The sequence below is a fragment of the Sminthopsis crassicaudata genome, chromosome 3, assembly GCF_048593235.1.
Source record: "Sminthopsis crassicaudata isolate SCR6 chromosome 3, ASM4859323v1, whole genome shotgun sequence".
NCBI classification, from domain to species: domain Eukaryota; kingdom Metazoa; phylum Chordata; class Mammalia; order Dasyuromorphia; family Dasyuridae; genus Sminthopsis; species Sminthopsis crassicaudata.
Genome location: NC_133619.1, coordinates 502,339,789 through 502,366,015, shown reverse-complemented (window position 1 = coordinate 502,366,015; position 26,227 = coordinate 502,339,789). Strand labels below are relative to the sequence as shown.

General features: G+C 39.2%; 1 protein-coding gene across 3 annotated transcripts in view; it reads left to right on the top strand.

Moving 5' to 3' along the window:
- The window catches only part of SLC37A2 (solute carrier family 37 member 2), a 31,709-nt gene extending 10,940 nt beyond the window's left edge, over positions 1–20,769 (top strand). Inside the window, exons 3-20 of one of the 3 annotated variants that reach the window (XM_074303897.1) lie at positions 9,790–9,871; positions 10,321–10,405; positions 11,461–11,539; positions 12,091–12,226; positions 12,518–12,594; positions 13,080–13,246; positions 13,851–13,888; positions 14,296–14,439; positions 14,622–14,712; positions 15,888–15,950; positions 16,320–16,405; positions 16,926–16,974; positions 17,247–17,320; positions 17,750–17,828; positions 18,026–18,123; positions 18,498–18,562; positions 18,916–18,971; positions 20,077–20,769. In XM_074303897.1, coding sequence (XP_074159998.1) covers positions 9,790–9,871; positions 10,321–10,405; positions 11,461–11,539; positions 12,091–12,226; positions 12,518–12,594; positions 13,080–13,246; positions 13,851–13,888; positions 14,296–14,439; positions 14,622–14,712; positions 15,888–15,950; positions 16,320–16,405; positions 16,926–16,974; positions 17,247–17,320; positions 17,750–17,828; positions 18,026–18,123; positions 18,498–18,562; positions 18,916–18,946 — 1,444 coding nt within the window. In that variant the 3' untranslated portion in view covers positions 18,947–18,971; positions 20,077–20,769. The remainder of the gene's footprint in view (positions 1–9,789; positions 9,872–10,320; positions 10,406–11,460; positions 11,540–12,090; positions 12,227–12,517; positions 12,595–13,079; positions 13,247–13,850; positions 13,889–14,295; positions 14,440–14,621; positions 14,713–15,887; positions 15,951–16,319; positions 16,406–16,925; positions 16,975–17,246; positions 17,321–17,749; positions 17,829–18,025; positions 18,124–18,497; positions 18,563–18,915; positions 18,972–20,076) is intronic. The other 2 variants (XM_074303896.1, XM_074303898.1) reach the window with 2 other exon arrangements.
- The last annotated feature ends 5,458 nt before the right edge of the window (positions 20,770–26,227 follow it).

The window sequence follows — 26,227 nt, the reverse complement described above, 5'->3', positions numbered from 1 at the left end:
AGAAAGATATGAGGTACTAGCCAAACTGACCAGGTGTCAGAAGGTGGTGAAGGAACTTTAAAGAGAGTCAGCTTAACTTGCCCAGAATCTGGGACAATTGAGTCTGTTCTCTCCTCCCATTCTCAACCCTCCTTAATCTCCTGGGATAAAGGTCTCTTCTCTCTGTTCTTATTTTGAAATAGATTGTTCCTCTTGTTCCAGTTCCGGAAATATTTCTAGTGCAAAGTCTTAAGGAGAATGATAAAATGATTCCATTTCTAGAACTAGGAAGTTAGATTGTCAGCTTATAATTTATAAACAGTCAATTTACCTCTATATCTGATTGGGTTATTCAGTAACCCTTAGTTCCAGGGTTACTGGAGGTGTGGAAAAAGGAGATAAAGTGACAAATCCTCCTTACAAAGCACTAAGGTTCCTGGAGTATGGTTTGGCTTAGTAACATCTTGGCACTTCTGTGGCATATCCCATAGGGCCTGGGTCCTCCTCTAGGATAGAACTCATCGAGTCCTAGACAAACTTCCAAACAAAATTCTTGGCAGTCTTGTAGGAGCCCTCTCCCCCATAGTTGTCTCTATTCTCGGTTCTTCTTTTCCTTGACAGTCTTTGGGGAGCCTGCTTTCTTTGAGTCAAAATAGAAGTGAAACCTGTGGATGCTTCAGTTTGCTAGAGCAAATGAGCCTTTTTACTTCCTGTGAGCTAAAAAGCCTGTGGTCTATCCTGATACCACTTTTATTCCTTAACTTAACTCCAGCCTGACTGAGAACTTCATCTGGTTTTGTTTTTTTTTGTTTTTGTTTTTTTGGGTTTTTTTTTTTTGTTTTGTTTTGTTTTTTTGCTGAGACAATTGGGGGTAAATGATTTGCCCAGAGTCACACAAGCCAAGAAGTATTAAGTATCTGAGGTCAAATTTGAACTCAGGTCCTCCTGACTTCAGGAGTAGTGCTCTATCCACTGCGCCACCTAGCTACCCCTCAAGATCTCCTTCCTTGACAATCCTCAATCTTCAGTATCTTGACCTCTTTCTTCCAATAGTCTGGCTTTTAGAAGCAATGCATCATGGGCAAGAGATCTGGATTCTTGACTTGGTTTTGCAGATAATTTGTTGTGTGTGCCTGATGCAAGTCACTTTGTTATGCCCAGAAAGGTAAAGTGACTTGCCTAAGATCTAGGGGGAGGGGTACTGGTAACTGGTTAACAACCAGCTCTCTTGGTGGAAAAAAAAACTGTGCACATAATCTGCATTATTAAGATTTTATCTATCACCTTCTAAAGTTTAGAGAATTTAAAAAATACATAAATAATCTCCTGATTTATAATCTTTTTTATTTCTAAGGTGTAAAATTCAGGGGCTCTCAAACTACTGCCCGTGGGCCAGATGCGGCCTGCTGAGGATGTTTATTCGGCCCACAGGGTTATGGCAAATGGGCTGAGGGGCAGAGACAGAGTGTGAGGTTTTATTTTCACTATAGTCCCGCCCTCCCACAGTGTGAGGGACAGAGAACTGGCCCCTATTTAAAAAGTTTGAGGAGCACTGTAAAATGGTCACACTGAAAATTTAACAGTCAGCTCCATTTTGGCCTGGCAAGGTCACAGAGTAAGTGGCAGAATCGTGATTTTAACCAAAATATGATACCAGCATGTTTCTCTAATGCTCACCTTGGGGTGGCTTTTTGGGAAAGATCTAACTCTGAATGGTCTGTAACACTTGGCTGTGAGCCTTTCTAGTAATTGTCATAAGAGCTACCAGCTATAAACCCCAGAATCAAGGTCTATAGTTGTCCCTACTGCTCCTGATAAGGTTGAGAGGGTTGGCACTAATTATACACTATTTGTCAAAAGTATTCATATTGGCTCTTTGTTCCCAGAAGAAGAGGGTATCGATGTTTACAGTACCTAGAATGGGAACACTCTAGGAAGTTGTCCCCATTACATAGTTGGAAAGAACTCTGCCTGGCCTCCTGTGAGAGACTGATGTAGAAGAGAAAACTAGGCTTCTTAAGCCATGCCGAATGAAAGAGACAGTCCTTCTGTCCAGAAGTCATGCCATATGGAACCACCATACTAGCATTCATTGGGATATCTGTGCTAGAGCCTCAATTCACTCTGTTTAGGTCTGTGGGAAAAATGAAACAATGTAATAGAATTGGAAATGTAGGAAGAAGGGATAGTCCAAAATTTATAATGAGGAGGAAGAAAATCCTGGTGATTCAGGTTGCAGCAGGAGAAGGTAGGGGGAGGCACTAGTTGGTATTCTACAGTGTAGGAACAGTAGAAATCATATCAGGGCCAAACCTAATAGTACTATGTTTTGCATCTATCTAGTCTGTTTATACACTATTGAATATTATAATTGCCCTCCTTTGTGTCTCTGTCCACACTTGGAATATAAGTTCCATGAGGATCTTATCCAAATTTTTGTCTTTCCTTGTATATGGTTGGTATACACAGTAAGTGCTTAATAAATGTTTACTAACAGATGATAATAGATAGTAAAACTCCCAGTATAGCTTATATTAGAGTAGAAACAGCTCAGAAATAGGAATATATTAAAGGCTCCTTCACTAGAAGTGTCCAAATAAGTACAGATTCAGTTCAAGGTCAGCAGGGACAAACTACGGGGAAATGAATATAATTTAATCAACTGACATGCTAATCTTTTGCATAGTACAGTAGAAAGAACACAGACTCTGGAGTGAGAGAACCTGGATTAAAGTTCACTCTTCATACTTATTAATTGGAGAGTGTCCAGAGTAGGGCAACAAGGATAGTGAAAGGCTTTGAACCCATATTATATAAAAATCAATTAAAACATTTAGCCTGGAGAATAGATTAAAGTATTTGAAGTATGTGGAAAAAGGAATCCAAAATTCAATCATATCATAGGATTGATATTTAGAACTGATAGAATCTTTGAGCACATTGATGAGTCTAACCTCATTTTGTAGATGTGGACCTGTTTCCTTATTTGTAAAATGAAGTTCAATTAGATAATTGCTAAATTCCCTTCTAGATCTATTATGATGAAGCTAAGATCATATTTAAAAATAGTCCTCTAATGATCTCCTTCACATTTTTTAAACAAGATTCTCCATCTCCTAACTTTGGACAAATTCACTGGCATTATCTTATATGTAGAGTACTTCCCTTCATCCTTTCCACTTTCTGTCTTCCCTGGTTTCCTTCAAATTCCAGCTAAAATCCTGCCTTCTACAGAAAGGGTTTCTTCCTTTAATTCCAGAGCCTTCCCTCTGTTGATTATTTCCAATTATCCTGCAAATAGCTTGAATTTGTACATAGTTGTTTCAGCTGTCTTTCATCTCTTTCTTTAGACTGTGAGCTCCTAAAAAGCAGATATGGTTCTTTAATTTTCTTTGCATTGACAATGCTTTGCATGGTGTCTGGAATGTTTTTAGGCACTTAGCATTTGTATAGTATTATGATGGTTTTTTCCTTGAAGGTACATTGACCCCTCACATCCCAATCCCACTGTTTGGAAGTTTTGACTTGCTTTGTTTCCAACTTGGACTGGCTTGCCTCTCCTTAAGCAACCTGATGGACACTTCCCCACACACTTCTGCTCTTGGAGAGTTACCATTTTGGTATTAGATTTAGTGCAGACACGCAATAGTTCAGAAGCCTATTTCAGCTCAGAATTCTTTTTTTTTAAAATTTTAGTAGTTTTTATTTACCAGATATATGCATGGGTAATTTTACAACATTGACAATTGCCAAACCTTTTGTTCTAATTTTTCCCCTCCTTCCCCCCCCCAGATGGCAGGTTGACCAATACATGTTCAATATGTTAGAGTATAAATTAAATACAATATATTGTATACAGGTCCAAACAGTTGTTTTGCTGTACAAAAAGAATCAGACTTTGAAATAGTGTACATTTAGTTTGTGAAGGAAATCCAAAATGCAGGCGGATTGGGAATTCTATGTAGTTGTTCGTAATCATCTCCCAGAGTTTTGCTGGCTATAGCTGGTTCAGTTCATTACTGCTCTATTGGAACTGATTTAGTTCATCTCATTGTTGAAAATGGCCACATCCATCAGAATTGGTCATCATATAGTATTGCTGTTGAAGTATACAACAATTTCCTGGTCCTGCTCATTTCACTCAGCATCTGTTCAATGTAAGTCTCTCCAGGCCTTTCTGAAATCTTACAGAACAATAATATTCCATAATATTCATATACCACAATTTATTCAGCCATTCTCCATTTGATGGGCTTAATTTCCAATTTCTGGCCACCACAAAGAAGGTTGCCACAAACATTCTTGCACATACAGGTCCCTTTTTTTTCTTCAAGATCTCTTTGGCATACAAACCCAGTAGTAACATTGCTGGGTCAAAGGGTATGCACAGTTTGATAACTTTTGGGGCATAGTTCCAAATTGCTCTCCAGAATGGCTGGATTATTTCACAACTCCACCAGCAATGTATTAGTGTCCCAGTTTCCCCACATCCCCTCCAACATTCATCATTATTTGTTCCTGTCATCTTAGCCAATCTGACAGGTGTGTAGTGGTATCTCAGAGTTGTCTTAATTTGCATTTTTCTGATTAATAATGACTTGGATCATCTTTTCATATGACTAGAAATAGTTTCAATTTCTTTATCCGAGAATTGTCTGTTCATATCCTTTGACCATTTATCAATTGAAGATTGGCTTGATTTCTTATAAATTAGAGTCAATTCTCTATATATTTTGGAAATGAGGCCTTTATCTGAACCTTTGACTATAAAAACATTTTCCCCAGTTTATTGTTTCCCTTCTATTCTTATATGCATTAGTTTTGTTTGTACAAAAACTTTTAAATTTGATATAATCAAAGTTTTCTACTTTGTAATCAATAATGATCTCTAGTTCTTCTTTGGACATACATTTATTCCTCTTCCAAGGTCTGGCAGCTCAGAATTCTTGAGTTAAAATGTTTCACTAACATCCCTGTCTCTCCCAGGAGCAGGGATAATAGGTATGTACCACTATACCCAGCTATTTTAATTACAGGATAATCTCTCATTTGATTCTTACATTATGAGCTATAACACTGAGAGGTTATGAGGTATGTCTAAGCTCTTACATCTAGTTCACAGAGCTCAAGTCTCTCTTTAAAGTCTTTTGATTTATAGTATATACTTTTACCATTGGACAAAATTTTCCTTTGCTTGTATGTCCCCTCTAAAAGTCTAGCCAGATATCCCATTCAAATTCCTTTTGGGGGACCGGGTTGGACTTTGGAGGAAGGTGAAGCAGGCAGAGTGAATCCTTCCTTTCCTTGAACTTCTGGAATGGAATTTGCATTCTAGTAATTGACCAGTACCATTTAGTAGAGGCCCAGAACAGATTGTCCTCAGTTCAATTTAGCAAGTATTTTTTAAATATGTGCCTCCTATCATGGTAATACTTCATCTGTCTCTTCACTTTGTCTTTCAATTGGCTATTCCCCATCTCAAAAATTCTCTCCCTTTTGACTTCCTTCAAATTTCAGCTAAAATCCCACCTTCTGAAGGAAGTCTTTCCCAGTCCTTAATGTTAGTGCTTTGCCTCTGATGTTATTTCCATGTAATCCTATATGGAGTTTGATTCTGCAAAGTAGTTTGCATGTTTTCTCCTCTTCATTAGAGTGTTAGCTCCTTGAGGACAAGAATTATATTTGCTTATTCTTGTATCCACAGAGCTTGAAGCACTGTTTGGTGCATAGTGGGCACTTAATAAATGTTTGTTGTTTGCCTCCCATTTCTATCTTTTCTTCCTGGATAAATATCTAACATTTGTGTCTGTGTTAAAAAGGCCTCCTACCAAATAAACACAATCAAGTAAAAAAATTTTACACATTGACATGTCTTAATATGCATTCCCCATTCTGTACTTTTAGTTTACCTCTCTACAATAAAGTAAAAAAGCATACTTCATCTTCAACTTTCTGGAATTGTGATTGGTCATTGTATTTAACAGAATCCTTAAGTTTTTCAAAGTAGTTTTCCTTTACATTATTTGAGTCAGTTAAGTCATTCTCCTGGTTCTATTCACTTCTGTATTCCTGAATTCAAGGAAATCTTCCCATGGTTCTCTGACTTTCCCATTGATCATTTCCTAGGACATGATAATATTCCATTGCATTCCTATAACATAATATTTGTTCAGACATTCTCCCAGTTGATGGCCACCTATTTTGTTTTCAGATCTTTGCAACAACAAAAGGTGCTGTTATATATATTTTTGTACATGTGTTTTTGATATCTTTAGTGGTATAATCAGTCCTAGGAAGGGTATTACTATTTAAATTTCTTAATTTTAAAAATGAGACATTTATCAGAGAAACTTTTTGCAAAGATTCCCATTAACTATTTCCCTTCTAATTTGAGTTGTATTGGATTTGTTTGTCTAGGCCTTATTTTTTTTTGAAAGATATAAGCTGGAGAGTGTCCAGAATAGAGGATAATGAAAGGCTTTCAGCCCATTTATGTAAGAATAAATTAAAGAAATTTGGGACCTTTAGTCTGAAGAACAGATAGTCCCAAATATTTGAAGTATGTAAAAAAGGGATCAGAAACTCAATCAACAAACATTTACATGTCAGGCACTTTGTTCTGTGGATACAAAGAATAACCAGGCACAGTCCTGGTCTTTAAGGAATGTATGTTATAATGCAGGTAAGGTAGGATGAGAAAGAAGAATATATGAAAAACTAGATACATAAAAGATGCATACTGAGTATCTGGAAGGTTATCTCAGAAGAAAAGGCTCTAGTAGTTTGTAGAAGCTGGGATCCAAAGAAAGTCAAGAAGTTTAAGAAACTATCTTGATACAGTTTTGTTTGGTTAAGGTTAGATCTGAATCTTCTTAGTATCAGTAAAAGCTCACACTAATGAACATTATTGCCTCAAAATGAAACCATACAAAATTATTCATTCTTAATTAAGGGGAGAAAGACCTTGATGACTGGGAGGGTGATGATATCATGAAAAGAAAGAGGAAAGATGGGGGAAAGGCAGGTATTTTTTCTTTTTTTGTGAGACAGGAGAGAGATAAAATGTTCGATTTTGGACCCACTGAATAGTTAGAACTATATATAGAAAGAGATGAAGGCAATAACCCGTATTTATAAAGTTTACCAAGTGCTTTCCTCACAACAATGCTATGGGGTAGGTAGCAAAAAAAGTGCTCCTTGCTCATCATCACACAACTATTGAAAGTTGGAAATAAGATTTAAATGGATATCATTCCTTCTAAGAATTTCTCACACATCACAAGGTTTTCCAAGGATTTCTCCTCCTTAGATCTTAAAGTCATGACCTTTGCTTTCCTTAGTCCCTCTTTTTTATTCTAATTTGTGGTCCTTGGGGCTGAGCTCGATCATCCTTCCCCTCCTTCATGCATACTAATTGCATATACTGGGCTGTGTATTGGGAGATAGGGATGCAAAGAGGTTGGCTATTCAGAGTATAAAAGAGTATTCTTGCTCTGCAGGGACTTAAAATTGACTGGAGAAAAGAAAGATGCCAGTAGGTATTTGAGAAGTAACAGATGAATGAAACTGACACTAATGCTATTAGAACTTTAGAAGAAAAAAGAATTGCTAAAGGAAAACTTCATGGAAAAGTTGGGATTTGAAGTAGGTCTTGATAGAAAGGTAATACAAGGTGGAGGGGAGGGTAGAGGAGAGAGCAGTTTAGAAGGGCAGTGGCCCAGAGATGGAAATGTACAGGTTTCATTGGGAAACAAAGAGTGGATAGTTTAGTTGGGGAAGGGCGAGGGGATGGGTGTTGTGTACAATAGTAGAAGATAAGGTTGGAGAGGTAGGTAGGAGTCAGATTTGGAGGTCTTAGAATAATACTTAGCTTAGCTAAGGACCTTGGACTTCATCCCATGGCAACAATAATAATATTAATAATGGTGATGATAACATCTCTAGTATTAGTGCAATTGCTTTAAAGTTTACAAAGTACTTTCCTCCTAAGTCTGAGCTAGGATAGAACAAGATCCCATTTTATAAATGAGGAAACTGATATGTAGAGATGCTAAATAATTTGAGCTATTGATTGCTTAGTGAAGCACCACTGGAAAATTGTTTTGTTTTGGGGATGACTATTTGTAGTAATTTGTAATGTATTATAAATTCTTTTACCATGGTGAGTGAAATGGTTTGGAGGGAATGAGGCTGGAGACTGGAATACCAGCGAAGAGATTATTTTAGAAGATTAGTTTAGATTAGTGTCTGACACAGTAAGTACTGAATAAATGCTTTGTCTACATAGTATTAATGTGAAATAATAAAGGTCTGGCACCTCATGCAGTAGTACAGGCTTTTTTTTTTTTTTTTTTTTTGAGATACCTTTTTCCTTCAAGTTGGGAGTTCATTATTTCTGATACCACTGAGGGAAATGAGTCCTCTTTTGTTGAAAGGTCTTCTCTATGGTAGGGGTGAAAACCTAGAAGTTCTCTCCTAGTTTTCATATGATCATAAAAGGAACCCTAAGGGGACATTGGTTTGTTCCATATTTTACTCATTTCAGAGAAGCTTATTATTATTTCTTTCCCCTTCCTTTGTATGGTTCCTGTCCTTAATAATGTTCTTTTTCTTGAGTACAGTGTTCCTTTTGGGGGGAAGGGCAGATTGCATCAAAAGGTAGAAGCAGCCTATTTACTGTTTCTCTTCTGTCCCACCTCCTCCCCCACATTGATCTATCCCTGTTAGAAAAGCAGACAATGACTCAGACCCAGGGAGCTGAATTCCTTTCCTCAAGATGCTACCGTGGGACAGGAGGGTGATAATGGTGACAGTGGAAACTTTGGGCATATTTTTTCCAACCCTAGCCAAAGTAAAAATTTAGGAGCATATCGTGCTATGTGAGATCTGTGAGCCACAGGTGGAAAGAGGAAAAGTTTTTGAAGGCAAAGCAAAGATAGGCTAGGTTGGGATTAGACAGGGCTTTGCTGCTTTTCTAAGTTTTACCATTGTAGGACCCTCTCCTCTTCTAAACCTCAATTTTCTGAGAATTCTTTGCATGAATAGAGAAGAGTAAGGAGACAACAAAATATAGTAGAAAGAGTTTCAAAGAATGGATATAAGAGGAAAAAGCTATGGAGAGTAGTAATGGCAAAAAAAAAAAAAAACAAAAAAAACAAAAAAAACAGTCTAAGCTCTGCTATATATAGTAGTTCCTATAGCTAGGAGAAATTCGTTCTGTCTCCATGCCTCTGGAGGAGAGTCTTCCCTTGACGTTCTAAGAGTCTTCCTTCTTTATTCCCAGGCCTAAGCTACAAAATGACCCCCATCTGCTTTTCAAACAGCTCCTATAAAGGTGGACCCAGATATTCTTTCCTCTATTTTAAAGAAATAAAAAGAGAAGAAAAAGAGTGTAAGGGATGATCAGGAAGAGTTCTTGATCTGTAGTGATAATAATAGTGATAATCCTGCTGGGAGGTTTGGGGATGGAGCAGTAGGTGGGAGCCTTCTTGTCTAATATAATCTTTCTCCCCCCTGCCTAACTCTTGTTCTATTTCTGGGGAAAGGAGTGAACATTGTCTCACCTCTTACATTTTTGAATTCCAGCTCAGTATTCCTAGTTCTTTTGATTTGCTTCTGTGAATTTCTAGATCAAGTTTCTCTTTACTGAGCTCTTTCCGGGGTACCATATTGTAAACCCTAGATATATTTAAATGGGAATGGAATTGTGTGTGCATATTATGATTCCTGGCCCTATGGATCTTGGTGGATTGGTCCTCCCAGCTCCAACTGTTTCCTATTGACTAAGATGTCTGTCTCATTCTGTTACAGGTACCGAGGCCTTATTCTGCTGCTCACCTTCCTCATTTATACCTGTTACCACATGTCTAGGAAGCCGATCAGTGTTGTCAAGGTGAGGCCGGGGAAAAGCCAGGGTGAGGTCTAGAGTGACTTGAGGGAGGAAGCAGTTCTTTGCTGGGAATACTGTTGTTTGGCTGGCAGGATGTGCTCCCAGATCCTGAAGGACAGGTTCTTACACATTCCCAGGCATCTGGCAGGTGTTTTCTCCTCCCAGTCTCCTTTGGAAGGGAGGTAGCTTCCTCCACTCCACCATAGCTCCTCTTGTCCACAGCTTCCCTTGCCCCACTTTTTGTGTGCACATACTGTGCATGAGAAACCGGCCAGGGATGTAGGGCACAAGAAACCAGGGAGCCTTGGGAGCAGGGAGGGACAGTGACTTTTGGGTGGGGGTTAGACTGGAGAATCTGACCAGGTGGGATCTGATGGAGGCTCAGAGTGCTATTGCTGCTGAGACTCTCTATCAGTAGGGATGACTCTTGGGCTAATCCTTTGCTTCCTCAGAGCCAGTTGCATCGAAACTGCACAGGGCTAGAAAATCCCAACAACAACTCCAACAGCACCACATGGTGTAGCTGGGCTCCATTTGGTAAGAGCTTGGCCCTTATCCTTCTGCCCTCTATCCTTAACACTGGTCTAACTTCTGCCTTGAGGAAGAAGAATGGATAGGGGTTGTGATGACTAGTGAAAAACCGGACCCTTGGGAAGGGAACCTTAGTGTTATCCTACATTCCCTCTTACACAGTCTATTTATTTACCAGATCTTTGACATAGATCACTTCTTCTTTCTCACAAACTCCAATTGTAAGCCCTTATCACCTCTTGACTGAACTACTGCGGTAGTCTTGTAGTTTCCCAACTTCAAGTACTATTTCTGCCCCATCCATCCTTCATACAGTTATTAAACTTGTGTTGGTAAAGGGCAAGCACAACCATGTCATTTCCTTACTCAATAAGCTCCAGTGATTCCTTATTTGCTCCAGGATCAAATGTAAATTCCTTTGTTTGGCATTTAAAGCCCTTAGCAACATTGCCCTGATTTACCTTTACAGCTTTTTTATGTATTCCATACTCTGTGAACACTGCAGTGCAGTTAAGCTGTCTTTCTGTTACTCATCTTCCATCTCTGTACCTTTATCCATGACTTCAGTGCATACCCTACTTACCATCATTTCTCAGAATTGTTAATTTTCTTCACGGTTCATCTCAAACGCCACTTTCTTCAGTGCTTTCTTTTCAAAATCATTTCATATCCATTTTGTCTCTACATGCATCTTTGTTTCTTAGAATCTAAGTTTTTTGAGGCTAGGGATTTGTCTTTGCCTAGATCTATATGTTTCTGGCACAAATGCAAATATATATTGTTTTTCAATAGTATTTTATTTTTTAGTTACCTGTAAAGATAGGTTTCAACATTAATTTTTGTAAGGTTTTGAGTTCCAAATTTTTTCTCTCCTTCTTTCTTACCCCCCCCCAATATACCAAGCCATGTGATGTTATATATGTACAATCATCTTAAACATTTCCATATTAGCCATGGCATATATACTTAATGTGTGATTAATGTGTGGCTGGGAGAGTTGGGAGAAGCTGTCTGTTCTGTGGCAATCTGATTGGGGAGGCATCTTTTTCATTTATTTCCAGATCAGGAAAACTACAAGGAATTGCTGGGAGGTGTGGACGATGCTTTTCTGATTGCCTATGCTGTCGGCATGTTCATCAGGTATTAAAGGAGAGTCGAAGTCCTTTATAGCATAGAATAAATCAGGATAATTTATTTTTCTTGAGTTCAGTATCTTTGTCAGTACTAATGTATTTATTTAAGGATGTGCAAGGAAGATGGGGAAGGAGGTGGCTCAACTAATGAAGAGACCAATACACATCAACCCTTAATATTCCCCACAGACAAAATCCCCTAGATTTGGGAATCTTCCTTACTTTCTCCTGGCTGGCTGCCTATTTATGACTTGTTTTTCTTCTCAAGGCTGCCTTTGATCAATGATTTTTAATCTCTAGTCAAAAAGATGGAGTTGCCTCTTTGCTACCTGAATTGCTCCTTTACAGGGTGCTTTTGATTAATCATTCTTCATCTGGATAAAAATGTTGAGGAGAACCCTCCCTTTGTTATAATCTAGACCTCTAAATTCCTTAGGAAACATTTACTTTAATAGTAGGTGGAGCTGGGGAAGGGACCAGGTATGAGTTGTGGCTTGGGTTGGTAGGGCTAGGTTGTGATTGGAATATTTTTGAGATTTAATGATTAATTTTCTTCAGTGGAATTTTTGGGGAGAGACTTTCCATCCGCTATTACCTGTTTGCTGGGATGCTGCTGAGTGGGATTTTTACTGCGCTCTTTGGCCTGGGTTATTATTGGAACATTCACCAATTGTGGTACTATGTGCTTGTCCAGGTAAAGATTCCCTTCCCTTTTGCAGATTTATTTTCCTGCCCCAGTTCTTCTTCCATCCCTCTTCTCATTCCTTGAAATCCAATCTATCTTCTCTGCCCTTTATTCATTAGTTAGGAGGATATAGGACATTTTGTTTTGTTTTGTTTTTAGCTTTGTGACAGATTTGTATATATTTGAGTCATAGGACTTCATTACCAAACTTCTTGCTTCCCTTCTTTATTTTCAGCTCCAGACCTTTTAAATTAATCTGTGCCCATCATACATGTTCCCTTAATTTTTCTCTTCCTGTAGATCTTTAATGGACTGGCACAGACCACAGGCTGGCCATCAGTAGTGACCTGTGTTGGTAACTGGTTTGGGAAGGGAAGGTAAGCATAGGCATAGGGGAAGGGGTAAAAGGGAGGGAGGAATGGGAAGTAGTGGGTGTTTAAAAAGAGAAGGGGGGAGAGAGAAACAGAGAGGGAGAGACAAGAGAAAGACAGAGACAGAAACAGAGAGACCAGAGAGAGAGAGAAACAGAATACTCCAAGCTGTGAATATGGATGGATTTCGCTGGTAGAAGATTTCACAGGTGAAGGATGGTGGAAGTAATTGCATTGGAACTCCAGGATAGTAGGACTAAATAAGGAGAAAACTCATTTGGAAGGTTTTGTGATCCCTCAATTCTCTTCTCTTAATGTGACATAGATCACATTCCTTCCTTGCTTACAATCTCAGTTGCCCCTTTGGTGATGAGGTGCTTTGAGCCCATCAAATGAGATTTAGGCTCATGAAATTCTCAATTAGCTCCTTCACCTAAGGTAAGGCTGCTAACCTTTCTACCTCTTTTCTCCTCCTCTAACTTCATCTCTAGGCGAGGATTTATCATGGGTATCTGGAACTCCCACACATCTGTGGGCAACATACTAGGCTCCCTGATTGCTGGTATCTGGGTGGATTCAGCTTGGGGCCTGTCCTTCATCGTGCCTGGTATTATCATTGCTGTCACAGGCGTCATCAGTTTCTTCTTCCTTGTTGAGAGTGAGTGCAGAATTAACTCCCAGGTCTTCTCTTTTTCCAGGATTCTCTAATGAGCATCACACTAGGTTTTTGTTTTTCTGTACTTAAGGGACTGAGAAAAAGAGATAACTAATGTTAATTCACATTTGTTTTGTAGTTTTAAGTTTATAGTGTTTTCCTCATAGCAATCCTATATCAGGTATATAGTGCTAGCATTATCTCGGTTTTATAGTGATAAAACCAAGATTTTGGAAGAGTTGAATTCAGGTGCAATCTCAGACACTTGCTGTCAGTATGACCGTGCATAACCTGTTTGCCTTAGCTTCCTTATCTGTAAAATGAGCTGGAAGAAGAAGAGGCAAGCCCCTCTAGGATCTTTTCAAAGAAGACCCTAAATGGGATCACAAAGAGACAGGACTGAAATGACAGAAGAACTCTTGCCTCCCAATACACTTCCTTTCCTTTAAGTTCTACTGCTTTTCCTTTTTTCCTCCTTATTAAAAAATAAGTACTGAGAATCCCCAAATTCTGAACTGCTTTGAAATCAGTAATAACGAAAAAATGAGGTTACTCTGGAATGATAGGGCCTGGCCTCCTTCATTCTAATCCTCACTTTTTCTTTTAGACCCTGAAGATGTGGACTGTACCCCTCCTCAGCACCATGTGAGTAGGAACCCTCCCAGAAGGTGAAAGGTGACTTTACTCACCTCATTCCTCCCCAGAGAAACTAGTTACTAGAAGCATCAGGCTAGGAAGAAGTTGGGAAATAAGCCAGTTACTAAATGGATCTGATTAGTCCTGCTTCTCACTTCTTGCTATACATTTGACCACCTAAATCTCTATCAGAAGTAGGGCCAGCCATAACCAAGCAGTGAGTTCTATAGGAGAATCCCTTAAAGCCTGTGTATAACCATGAATTTAAGCCTTTGACCCTAAGGCCTATTCTTTTCAGTCAGGGATATCCCATACCCCTCAGGTAATGGTGAGTAAGTTTGGATTTCCATTCTGTGGGAGGGAGATTGCCAGAATCTCATCCTCCATTTTAAGGAATTTTCCCCCACTGTGTTCAGAATGCGCCTGTTGAAGACCAGGCTGTGGATTCAATGACTGGACATTGTGCTGAGAGGGATTGTGGAACTGAAGGTGCTGGATGTTCCAAGGAGTCAAATGAAAAGCCTGAAGCCATCAGTTTCCTAGGGGCACTCAAAATCCCAGTGAGTAAGAGAGGATTGGCAGGGTTGGAAGTGGTGAAGGAGTGGACTAGTGCTTGAATGTTTACTCCAGAGATTTCTTTCTGAAAGGGGTTGAGCAGAACAGAGTGCCTTAGAGATGGTACCCTGAGATCAGCGATGGGGGAGTCCCTTGGCACTATTTCCATCCCTTTACTTTCCTCCAGGGTGTAGTGGAATTCTCCTTGTGTCTGTTGTTTGCCAAGCTGGTCAGTTATACCTTCTTATTTTGGTTGCCCCTCTACATCGTTAATGTTGGTAAGTGCATGTGCTAGGTGGAGAAAGTAGGGAAATGGGTGGGGGGAGGGAGTAAGGAAAGAAGTTATGAAAGAGTATTTGGAAGGCTGAGGTGGGAATGAAGGGGTTGGCTCAGCAGAATAAAGGATCATCCAGGTACTCTGCATGTGCTTCAGGTCTGGGGATACAATTTTTCTGGAATCTGTCTTGTGAGAAAAGCAAGAGACTTAGAAATTGGATACTAGGGCTTTTAGGCACCCTCATATCCATAGGTCCATAGAATGCAAATCTTTCATCATGCCATACTTCATATTTTAGACAAAATTGAAGATTACATAAAGAACCATGTCCCGAGTATTCCTTTCTTTCTGTTGTTCTCTGTTGTGACTTCTTATCTTTCTATTCACATAACCTAACAAGAACCTACTTGAAGGCTACCTGACTCCATATTGAATGGTGAAATGGAGACTTTGGGGGCAAGGCCTTATAACCAACTACCAGAGAAGTTTATAGCTTTTTCTATCAAAGGGAGAATTCATCAACATTGTGAGGATCATTGTGGTTGTGCTGGCTCTTCTCTGGCACATTGTTACTAACTTGGGCATTAAGTAGACACTTCTCTCTATTGGCTATCTGGACTCAAGATCTGGTATTCAGTAGCTGTTTATTCCCAGGAGCTATATGTCACTGAGGAAAATTGGCCCCCAAAATCTTAAAATAAAAAACCATAGCAAGGCATGCCCTTTAGCATCCTTCACCTACTTTGGGCTTCCACCACATTTCTCTCCCCACTCTTCTAACCACTTTAGGGATGAGGAGTCAATTTCCCTCAGGTCTCCCTTAAACCATTAAACCAACTACTTACCCTAGCTTCCAAGCTCTTCCTTACCTGTCTATCATAAACAACATTCCCTGTCTTCTCTGATTCCTAAAAACAGCCTTTTTTATACCTTCTAGCAGCTTTGAGCATTGTACATGGGACTTAGTCATGATAAATGTTTAGTTTATCCCAAAGCTTATTTAAGGGGCTTTCTTCAAAGATAGCTGCAGAATGTCATGGATATTGTCCTCAGATGCTCTGTGAATCAATCCCTTCTTTATTCTTTGCTTCCAAGTTATGCATTTTAGTTAGCTAGTTCTGCCTACTTTTAAATTTATGCCCAGATTTTTTCTCAGTTCTTTTGTTTTCTCCACAGCTCATTTTGGACCCAAGGAAGCTGGGGATCTTTCTACCCTCTTTGATGTTGGTGGCATAATAGGTCAGGTTCTCTGTGCTTGTTTTTCCCAGAGGGCTGAGTCTTTCCCCTTGAATTGAGAGTAGAGTAGTAGGGAGGGGAGGGAAGTACATGATCAATAAGGCTTGACCTAGTCAAGCAGAAACAGAGGAGAGGACATATATTTCCAAGGATTCCTGCCTGGCCAGGCAGCTTTTGGAAAAAGCTGTTCCTCCTCATACTTGCGTTTTCATTTATGTAGGGAAGGGTGGAGTGGAAAGAATCCTTTGTCCACATCTTAGTTTGGAGGCTGTGGTAATAATGTGAAGGGGTCAAAGATAGTGGGGATGATGGGAGAGCTCTGGTTTTTAATCAGTGATTGCAGAGGGAGGTAAGGTGGGGTATGTGTTACAGGTGGCATCCTTGCAGGGATCATCTCTGACTATACCAATGGCAGGGCCACTACCTGCTGTGTCATGCTGATTGTGGCTGCCCCTATGGTTAGTCTCTATCATTTGGGAGGGGATGGTTGGCTGTCTCCTTGGGGGATGTTTACAGGGAATAAATGGTTTATCCACAAAAGGGATGGCATAGTAGAAAGGGGAATGAGAGCTTAGAGAACTATTTAGTTTGCTTAGGGGAAAGAGGGGTGTGTGGGGTGGTGGTGATAGAGAATGGGAATTAGATTATTATGACAAGAGGAAGGTCAGCTGTTATATTTTCTTGCCTAATTCAGACAAAGCAAAGAAATTTTGGTTTATATTGCAATGGGAAATTTGGGTTAGATAAGAATTTTCAAATAGGGAGACTATAGATTTCAAATCTACGTCAGCTTCCTAAGGGAGGTCTTGGAATTTATTCTTGGGGACAGAGATCCCTATCAGTTTTAGGGAGGTAGACAAGATGAATAGGGATTCCAGGATGGAAAAGGGTAATGCTAAGATCTATGGACCATGTCCCTTTAAACACCCCATGAAGATAATCTTTTTATCCCATGCCCTTTTTTTCTTCTTCTTCTAGCTGTTCCTGTACAATTCTGTAGGCCAGAATGGAATTGGCAGTTCTGTAGGTGAGAAGAACTTGGGTTCTTCTGGATTTCCATGAATGTGCACAGAAAAGGACAAAGGGAGGGAGAAGTTTGGTGCTCTGAGTGTTTTAAGTGCCTAGGAGTAGACTAGGCTTGGGGATGGAAGGAGGAACTAGGAAACAACAGGAATTTATTGGGGGTGGGAATAAGAGACTAAGAATCCAGGTCTGGTGGGGAACAGTTTAAGACTGGGAGAACTTTCCACCTTTACCCTTTGCTTGAGATGACCACTATCTTTTTCTCTACCTTCCTAGTGATGTTGATTATCTGTGGGGCTTTGGTCAATGGGCCCTACGCTCTCATCACCACTGCTGTCTCAGCCGACCTGGTAAGAATTGACATTATACTTCCATTTAGTATAACTCATGGTGCCCACTCCATGGAGAGTCCCAGTTCCCCACAAGGCCTTATATGATTAGGGGAGAGAATTATTTGCAAGATTTGAGTAGGTATTTCTCTTTTAGAAATATCCATTCCCTTTCCCTTTACTCAATGTTTGTTAGATTAGCATGTTGTGTGTAAAACATTTTCCCTTCTGAATAAACTTTATGTTCCTTTTCTCTCTCCCAAGTCAGGCATCTTCCCAATACCATTATCAAACTTATGAGCTGTGTCCTTTTGCCATTATTGAGCTATCCCTCAGCTAGAGACTGATGCTCTCCTTGGTGAATTTGGATATACTTTGGGCCTGGCTAAATAGCAGTGATGCAAGTTGCTCCTGGCAGACCTCTGATTTTACTCTCTTTTGTCTCCCTAGGGCACACACAAGAGTCTGAGGGGCAATGCAAAGGCGCTTTCCACTGTGGCAGCCATTATTGATGGGACTGGCTCAATAGGTCAGTGTGTTCTGGCTGGCTTCTTGTCCTTCCCACTCCTTGTTCTAGGCAGGTGGGCCCTTATCTCTTCCACTGCACAGATCGGCACCCTGAGCATGGGTTGGGTTGCCAGGAGAATGTTACAGCAGAGGAGATTTGACCATCTGAGATCTGGACCATCTTGCTTTGCTCCTTACATGTCTGTGTTATTCCTCTAGGTGCTGCTTTAGGGCCTCTGCTAGCTGGGCTCATCTCCCCTACAGGCTGGAACAACGTCTTCTACATGCTGATTTCTGCAGATATCTTGGCTTGCCTGGTAAATGACTTGTTTTTGCCTTGAGTGAGTGTGGGATCCCAACCCACTGTTATGGCACCTTGGCCTGGCTGTTTAGCAGGATTTCCACAGGGAAGGAATTGGCACTAAGAAATCTGGTACAGTATAGGATTGGTTGTATTTTGGTAGCTTTTGCATCTTTTCTGGATAGCTCAGAATATTATCCACATTCCTTAAATAACGTACCACTCAAGGTTACTATCCTTCCACCTATAATTAATCAACGAATATTTAGGGAATGTGTACTATGCGGAAAGCACCATTAAACCCTATCCTATCTCTTTATCCCAGACCTCTAAAAGGGTTGGTATCTGCCTAGCTTCATAGATCCCCTTCTATTTTTCTCTCCCCTACAGTTCCTCTCTCGATTGGTGTACAAAGAAATCCAGACCTGGAGGGGAAGTGAGAATAGAAACAGAGGGTGAGTTCTCCTGAGATCTAAGGTCCTTGAACTAGAGGGCTTCCTTTGGGCATTCAATTTTAGAGGATTTCCCAAACCTTACATTTTGTGGTAATCATAATCTACCCCTGAGTCCTGCTGGAGAACCAGAGGCTAATAACTGACTTTTCTAAAATTACCCTGAGTCTTGCTTGAGCCCCGACTCCCTGAAAATTCTTAACCTGGACTCCAGGGAGCCTAGCCTGAAGTCTCCAGCTTCCATGCTTCTTCCCTCCATCCCTTTCTCCTTTCCTCCCTTCCCTCCTTCCCCCCCACCCCTCCCAACATCTTGCCAATCTTTACTAACATCCATTGTCTTCCATATGTCTTCATAGCTCTTGTCTGGCCCTAACCCACCCAAGGTAGTGTCCGGTGGGCTGTGGTTTGTATTGTGAGTATGTTCCCCTAGTCCCATGACTGATTTGCAATCGGAACCAGGACTGCATGCCAACTCTTCTCACCAGTGTGATTTCTCTTGCTTGCTTCTAAAGGGGTCAGCTCCAAGGACTTGTGATTTAAATAATGTACATGGGGTTTTCCTTACGAAGTGCAGAACCTCTGCCTTCTTTGGGGAGACCAGACCTTAGGGATATTTTTATTTGAGGGGGAAAGTTTGGAGTAAAGACTCCCCTCTTTGTAGTTGCAATGCCATTGCTATGAGGTTCACAATCCAAAATTATCTGGAACTCTGCTTGAGGGGTGAAGAAAACAATGAAAGTGAATTCTAATCAAGTCCAATGGAGATACCTGACCTGGTTTTCCCTCTGCTCTTTTATTGATGGGCAATGGGGGTTTGGGGCAGAAGAAAGGAGGGAGGAAATGGGATGGCATGGGAAGGAGATGGGGAAAAAAAAAAAGAGTTTGATCAGAAGTTGAGCTGTGTTGGTGGTGGTATGAATAACCTTTTCTGTGGCCCCCTGAACTCCTCTCTTGGGCCTGGTTTTCTTGCTTGCAGGGATCTGGTTGATGCTTTGAACCCAGACTAGAAGAATGAAGGGCTGGGAGGGAGTTTCTTTTGCATTCCATGGGAAGCTTGGGGAGCTCTGTTCTAGTGCTGCTTATCTGGGAAAAGGAGATTAGGAGAGCTCTTTCCCTTCCGGGAATCTGTTTCTCATGTGGTTATGAAAGATTGTCGGGGTCAGGGGTTGAGGACTACATAAAATTCATGCTACCCTTTTAAAAGAGGGAGCCAGGAAGCATTTATGAATACCATTTTGACACAAATTGGGATTATGGGTGAGAAAGACATTCAGAAGAATGAAAAGAGGAATCTAGTGATTCTTGGGAATCTAATTGACTTCCTGTAGAAACTTATTTCCAGTCCAATCTTATTTTATTTAGAATAGAAGGAGGATTTATAGTTCCTATCCTCATAATTTTATGAAGACTATAAGATAGAAGTTGAGAGTGTCAGTGTTTTAAGGAGATATAAGAGTCTATCTGATCCTCTCATCTCTGTTTTATCTTCTTAACCTGAATTTCTATCTTCTTTCTAGATATAAAGAGATATGAGGTCCCCATCTGAAGTAGAGGAGCTAAGGATCTTCGCTGGATCCCCAGAAAACTCCCCAATGGAGACACCCACAGACATAAGAGACATTCTGGGCAGCCAGAGCTGCCTAGTCCCAGGCCAGCCCAGAGACCTGCTAGAGGTCTTGATAGAATTTTCAGGGGAAAGAGGCTGAATAGCCTCAGGGAATCATAGATTAAAGAAAAAAGACACATTTTGAGCTGGAAGTGTGTTGTAAGTAGTACAATAGTAGGGCTGGAACTAAGGTGGCATTCCAATCAACAAGAAAAGAAAGGCATAGCCTTTTGCCTAGACTACATCTAGTTTCTTTGCTGAATTGAGTGACCTAAATTTTAGGTGCCAAGATAAAAGGGAAGGATTCTGTGGGGACAAAACACAATAATAGGTCATACTATTCCTCTCTTCTCCCCATTACCATTAATTTTAAATTGATTTTGTAATCAATTGTTCCCCTCTGTAACAGAGATAACATGTTTTCAGGTGAACAGCTGCAGAGTTTGGAGTCCACTCTTTTTCTCTGCTCTATGACCTTATCTCTGTATTCCCAAATTTAATATTCCCTCCTCCCCACCCTCCCCGCCAACTTCGACTCTATTTGTAAATGATACCTTACTTCTTTATCTTTGATTAAAATTTTAATATAACATTTGTATTGATAGTCATGGATTTTTGTCAACTTTTGTGAATGTGATTGAAAGACCTATTTGTGTGTGTTGTGTATATATTATGTGAGTGTACCTATGATGTGTCTTATTAACCTAATTGCATGAAGTGAGTACTGTTCAAGATACAAAGGTACAAAAGTCAGTCTTTCAAAAAACAAACAAACAAACAAAAAAAAAAAACCCTTAAAATATGGTTGGGTACAAATGAAGTTTCATTTACTTTTCTATGGTTCTTGCTTAAAGAGATGTGAAGTGCTACTTGTGATTGCCTTCTTACCTTAATATGTTCGATTTTACTTGGAGAACTCAATTCTTCTATAAATAATTACACTCACATTTTACTGTTGTTCTCTATCAGCCTGGCCTGGTGACTACTATGGTCTCCTACCTGTTTGTTTAAAGGCATGTTTCATCATCCATAAAGCCCTCTGCTTTTTTTTTTAAACAGTCATTGCTCTTCAGTTCTCTATAGCAGTGGTTTTTACATTTTAATTCTTAATATCTTCATACTATTATGTGAGTTATATTTATAGATATTTACCAAATTAGAAATAAAAACTAATTTTGAATTTATATGCCTCTGAAAGGGCTTCAGGGATTCCCTAAGATTCTCTAAACCACGCTTTGAGGTTACTTCAGCATCTAGGATTTGGGTTTCTACTGTTATACTGTCCATTCTGCATTTAAATTCAGTTTTTTTTATGCCTGAGAAACCTGTCTTCTGATATATGACATCTGTGACAAATTGGTTTCATATTATTATTATCATTATTATTATTATAGTTATAGTTATATCATGTATAGTTCAGCAATGTCTCATTATGATAGTCTGACTAGACATAAATTGTTTGGAAAGTGAGTTAATACCTCATTTCTTTTCTGCTACCCTGTGTTCTCCATTCAACATTTTAGAAAGTTGTTAAAAAAGATTAGCATTTATGAAATCTTACTCTGGGCATAGGGACAAAAGAAGCAAATAAGGGTTATCAGAAACGACATATGGAGAATCTATTCACAATTACATTTAGTGCTTCCTACCCATAGCACACTTTACACACTGGGCAGCCCACTGATAAGTTCAATTTAGAAGGTTCAATATCCTTTTTGGCCGCTAGATGGTGATACTACCTCATGATAGAACACCGTGGGACTCAGCTAAATAGAGACTTCCTAGAGCTTGTCAATACTAAGAGGAAAAGACTTTTCTCTCAAACTGCAGAGAAGAGACTTGAGAATTCAGAAATACTGTGTAGTATCTCCCACTGTTGACAGTTCTTTCATTATTTGTTTTTTCCTCTTATTCCTCTTAAGTTTTAATAATTTGCATTGACTTCCAATGCAAAATGTAGTTTTTGGGTCTTGTTGTTTTTTTTTGTTTGTTTGTTTGTTTTTCTCTATTCAAGCTTCTGGAGAATATTGGCTGTCATAGTTGTAAGTGGCATTTATTTAGAGATCTGAAAGTTATTTTAAAATGGATTGTCTCCACCAGGAAATAAAAATTCCCTATGCTGAGCTATTTCCTAAGTATTTAGGCTATCAAGACAATTTATTGCCTGTTGTTTATTAGGAACTAGAAGATATGAAAATGTATTAGATAGAGTATGTTCCTTGTTCTTACTGACTTCACAGTTTGGTTCAGGAGACCAAACATATACAGAGAGTTAAATAACAATAATATGTCAGCAGTGTTAGAATTCTCACTGCTTAATGAGAGATATTAACAAAAATACTCAGGTTTGGAGGATGACGTGAACATAGCTGAAATGTTTAAGAAGGGCTTCATGGAAGTTGTGGAACTTAAGCTTTGAAGGATATGTAGTATTTGGAATAGGCAGAGAGATGTTTTGATAAAAGATTGAAAGCAATTGAAAAAACATTTATATTTTAAGAAAGCAAAAAAAAAATCCACATTTTTTAGGAAAACCACATGATGTATTTTCTTGTTGTTCAACTGTATTTGATTCTTTGTGACCCCCTTGAAGTTTTCTTGATAAAGATATTGGAGTGGTTTACCATTTCCCTCTCTGGCTCATTTTACAGATGAGAAATTGATAAAACAGGATTAAGTGACTTACCCACAATCACATAACTAGTAAGTCTCTTGAGACTACATTTGACTTCAGGCCTAGCACTACATATATAGTACCATCTAGCAGTCCAAGGGGATGTGCTTAAGGGCTACTGAATAGATTAGATTGTTTATGGAAGTGGTGATTAGATCAGGGAATGTATGGGATCAAATTGTGAATGTCAGATAAAGGAATGTGAACTTTATTAACTTTGGGTGTCATCAAAGACTATTGAATAAAGGAAATGACAGATTAGTCTGGTGATCACAGATAGGAGGAGAGATATGGTGGCAATGTAAAATTCACTTGATCTAGTAATAGTGATTTTGACTGTTTTGACTATTTTGACTAACAATGCTGACATATTATTGTTATTTAACTCTCTGTATATGTTTGGTCTCCTGAACCAAACTGTGAAGTCAATAAGAACAAGGAACATACTCTATCTAATACATTTTCATATCTTCTAGTTCCTAATAAACAACAGGCAATAAATTGTCTTGATAGCCTAAATACTTAGGAAATAGCTCAGCATAGAGAATTTTTATTTCCTGGTGGAGACAATCCATTTTAAAATAACTTTCAGATCTCTAAATAAATGCCACTTACAACTATCAGTTCTTTTGACTGGGGAAGGAGGAGTAGGAGAAAATAGGCAAGTTGAGTTTGAGAAGACAATAAAACATTCAAATAGACTGTCTTCTAAGAAGCTGGAGATGTTTCTAGAGCTCAGAAGACAAAGGTAAAAATACAGATTTGGGAATCACTAGTATAGACATGATAGTTGAAGACTAAGAATAAATGAGATTTCCCAGAAAGAGAATACAGAATTAGAGAGATGAGAACTAAATTTTACCTATCCAAGTTGAGAAAATAAGAAAATTAATTTTAAAGTAGGTAAGAATAATCAGTCAGGAAGAAAACTGGACAATATATATCCTATATTATCTGTTTTCAGTTGTATAGATTCATTTCTTTGAAACATTTTTGCTCTTTCCTTTAGATTTCCACAAACACAATCCTATTACTAGGGATATCTGATTGTTGAAGTGGATAGGATGTTGGGCCTCGAGTCAGGACAACTTGTCTTCCTAAGTTCAAATATGGTCTTAGACACTTATTCTAGCTGAGCAGCCTTGAACAATTCACTTAACACTGTTTGCCTTAGTTTCTTCATCTGCAAAATGAGCCAGAGAAAGAAATGTCAAATTCCAGCATTTTTGCCAAGAAAACCCTACTAGGGTCATGAAGAGTTGGACACAACTGAAAAATGACTCAACAAATTCAATTATTGTGCCCTAATTATTTGGATTAGTCTAAAAACTTTTCCCCTTCTAATCTTCTCTTGTACATCCTGATTTGCTAAGAAGTTTTGTTCAATTTTTTTTTTTTTTTTTTTTTTTTTTTTTTTTTTTTTTTAGTATTCCAGGTTCAGGTTAAGAGCCTGACCAGACCTAAGGTTCTCTGCTACCTCATAAATTGGGCATATTTAGAAAATTGTCATATGTGGCTGAACCAGAGATACTTTTCCATGTGGTATGACTATGAAGTTCATTAATTCTTAATTCTGTGATACTTTTTCATCCCACCATGGGAGGTGTCCAATTGAAAGAGAAGTTATATTTATGTATTTCTATAGGTCTTGAGGAGCCCAGAATTGGGATTAGCTTTTCTACAGTTATTTCCCCCAGTTCCCAAGATTCCTGCCCCACTTCTGCCTTGGGCACTGTATGTTCACAAGAGGCCTGGAGTCAAGCCTTCTCTCTGGGCCTCAGCACACACACGGGGCTAATGCCAGAACATTACGTTAATTAGTTATTCATTTAATTTAACTTCACATTTGGTCTCAATTAAGCCTAAAGTGTTCCTCCTTATAGATGCTACAATAGCACTTGTAATTAAAAAGCAATAACTCTTTGCATTTCTCTTTTTTAGAGACCCATTGGGAGGCTTGGAGAGTGGGGGGAGGAAGATAGTAATAAGAGGAAAGAAGGAAGCAGTGGTTGAGAACTCAGCACTGTTAGGAGACAAATATGGTTGGCCCTGAGACAGAGAAGTGGGGGAAGGCACAGGTTAAGTCTAATGTGATGGACTTGCCAAAGTTGCTGATGTTGGCTTTGAGAGATAGCCAATGGTCAAAGTTGAAGGGCACATCTCTGATAGAAAAGAAGGAAAGTAGTAAGGGAAACAACCTTTATGTTATGAGTATTTACCAGGATATAATTGAATATGAACAAAATAAAACAAATCAAAATGTCAAAAGTTAAAAGTGGTAGGGAGTCTATGGTACATTTTACATAATGTATGTTATGTGCTCCATTTATCTTATCAGTTTTCTGCTGGCAGACTCCATCCTAAATACATATTTTCCATATCATCCAATTCATTTTGAAGACTTTTAAGCCTAAAATGAGTAATCGTTGACAAAGTGAACCTGTTTTGAGTTTCTCCTACTATGTCTGTGAGAAAATTCAGATCTGATAATAGATACCAGTCTTTCCTACCTGGGTTCTATGAGCTTAGGACAGAAAAAGAAAATTCTTTTGACTCTAGCCCATAATTTTGACTTTAAGTCTAGCAAGTAGCAGTTTAGAAGACAGTAAAAGTATACTTTTCCCAGTCCAGTTTTGTTTAAGGCTATCCCTGCCACCCACAGGATTGTAACTACTATTTTTGAAATAGCTGTTTATGAATGGTGGTATTGGGGAAAAATGAAAAGTTCCCAACTTGGTTTGCTTTTGAATTCTATTTTAATAACTATTGACAGCCTCACTCCTGTTAACATAGTGATCTGAGAGGTAAACATCTACTGAGAAAGCAGAAAGGGAGGTATGGATATATGACCCAACACCTATCCATAGGAATCTTCCCAGACTTGCTTTCAGCAGGGACTCTCCCAGGAGAAGCTGACAAGCAAAAGCCTGTGCTTGTTAGGAATCATTGTTCCGCTTGGGTTGGCCCAGCATCTTTGTGCTGCAGCTCACAGGCACCTGGGGTCCTTGGGAGCAGCAGATGCAACTGCTCTGAACCAGAGTACAGTACAATAATATAAAATCTGTTAGTCTGCTCTTGCCTTACAATCTGTTTAGATGATGTCCCAGTTATCCCTTTTGTTCCCTTACATATGGTCTGTGCCAAAACAGGTTCCTCACAAAAAGTTCTATCTGAAGCATTTTCTATTTTTGTAGTAAAGCTTCAGCCCTAACTATATTATTCTGTAGGGTCTATCTGTAGGACCCAAGACAAATTGAGGAAGATTCAATCTATCCCATGTCTGATTATTCCCTTCTGGACAGGAATTATGGCTTCTCTCTGTTCACAATCAAAGTGACCAAAATCTTGAATTTTCAGAAACTTCAGCTTATTTGACTTGTAGCTCTCA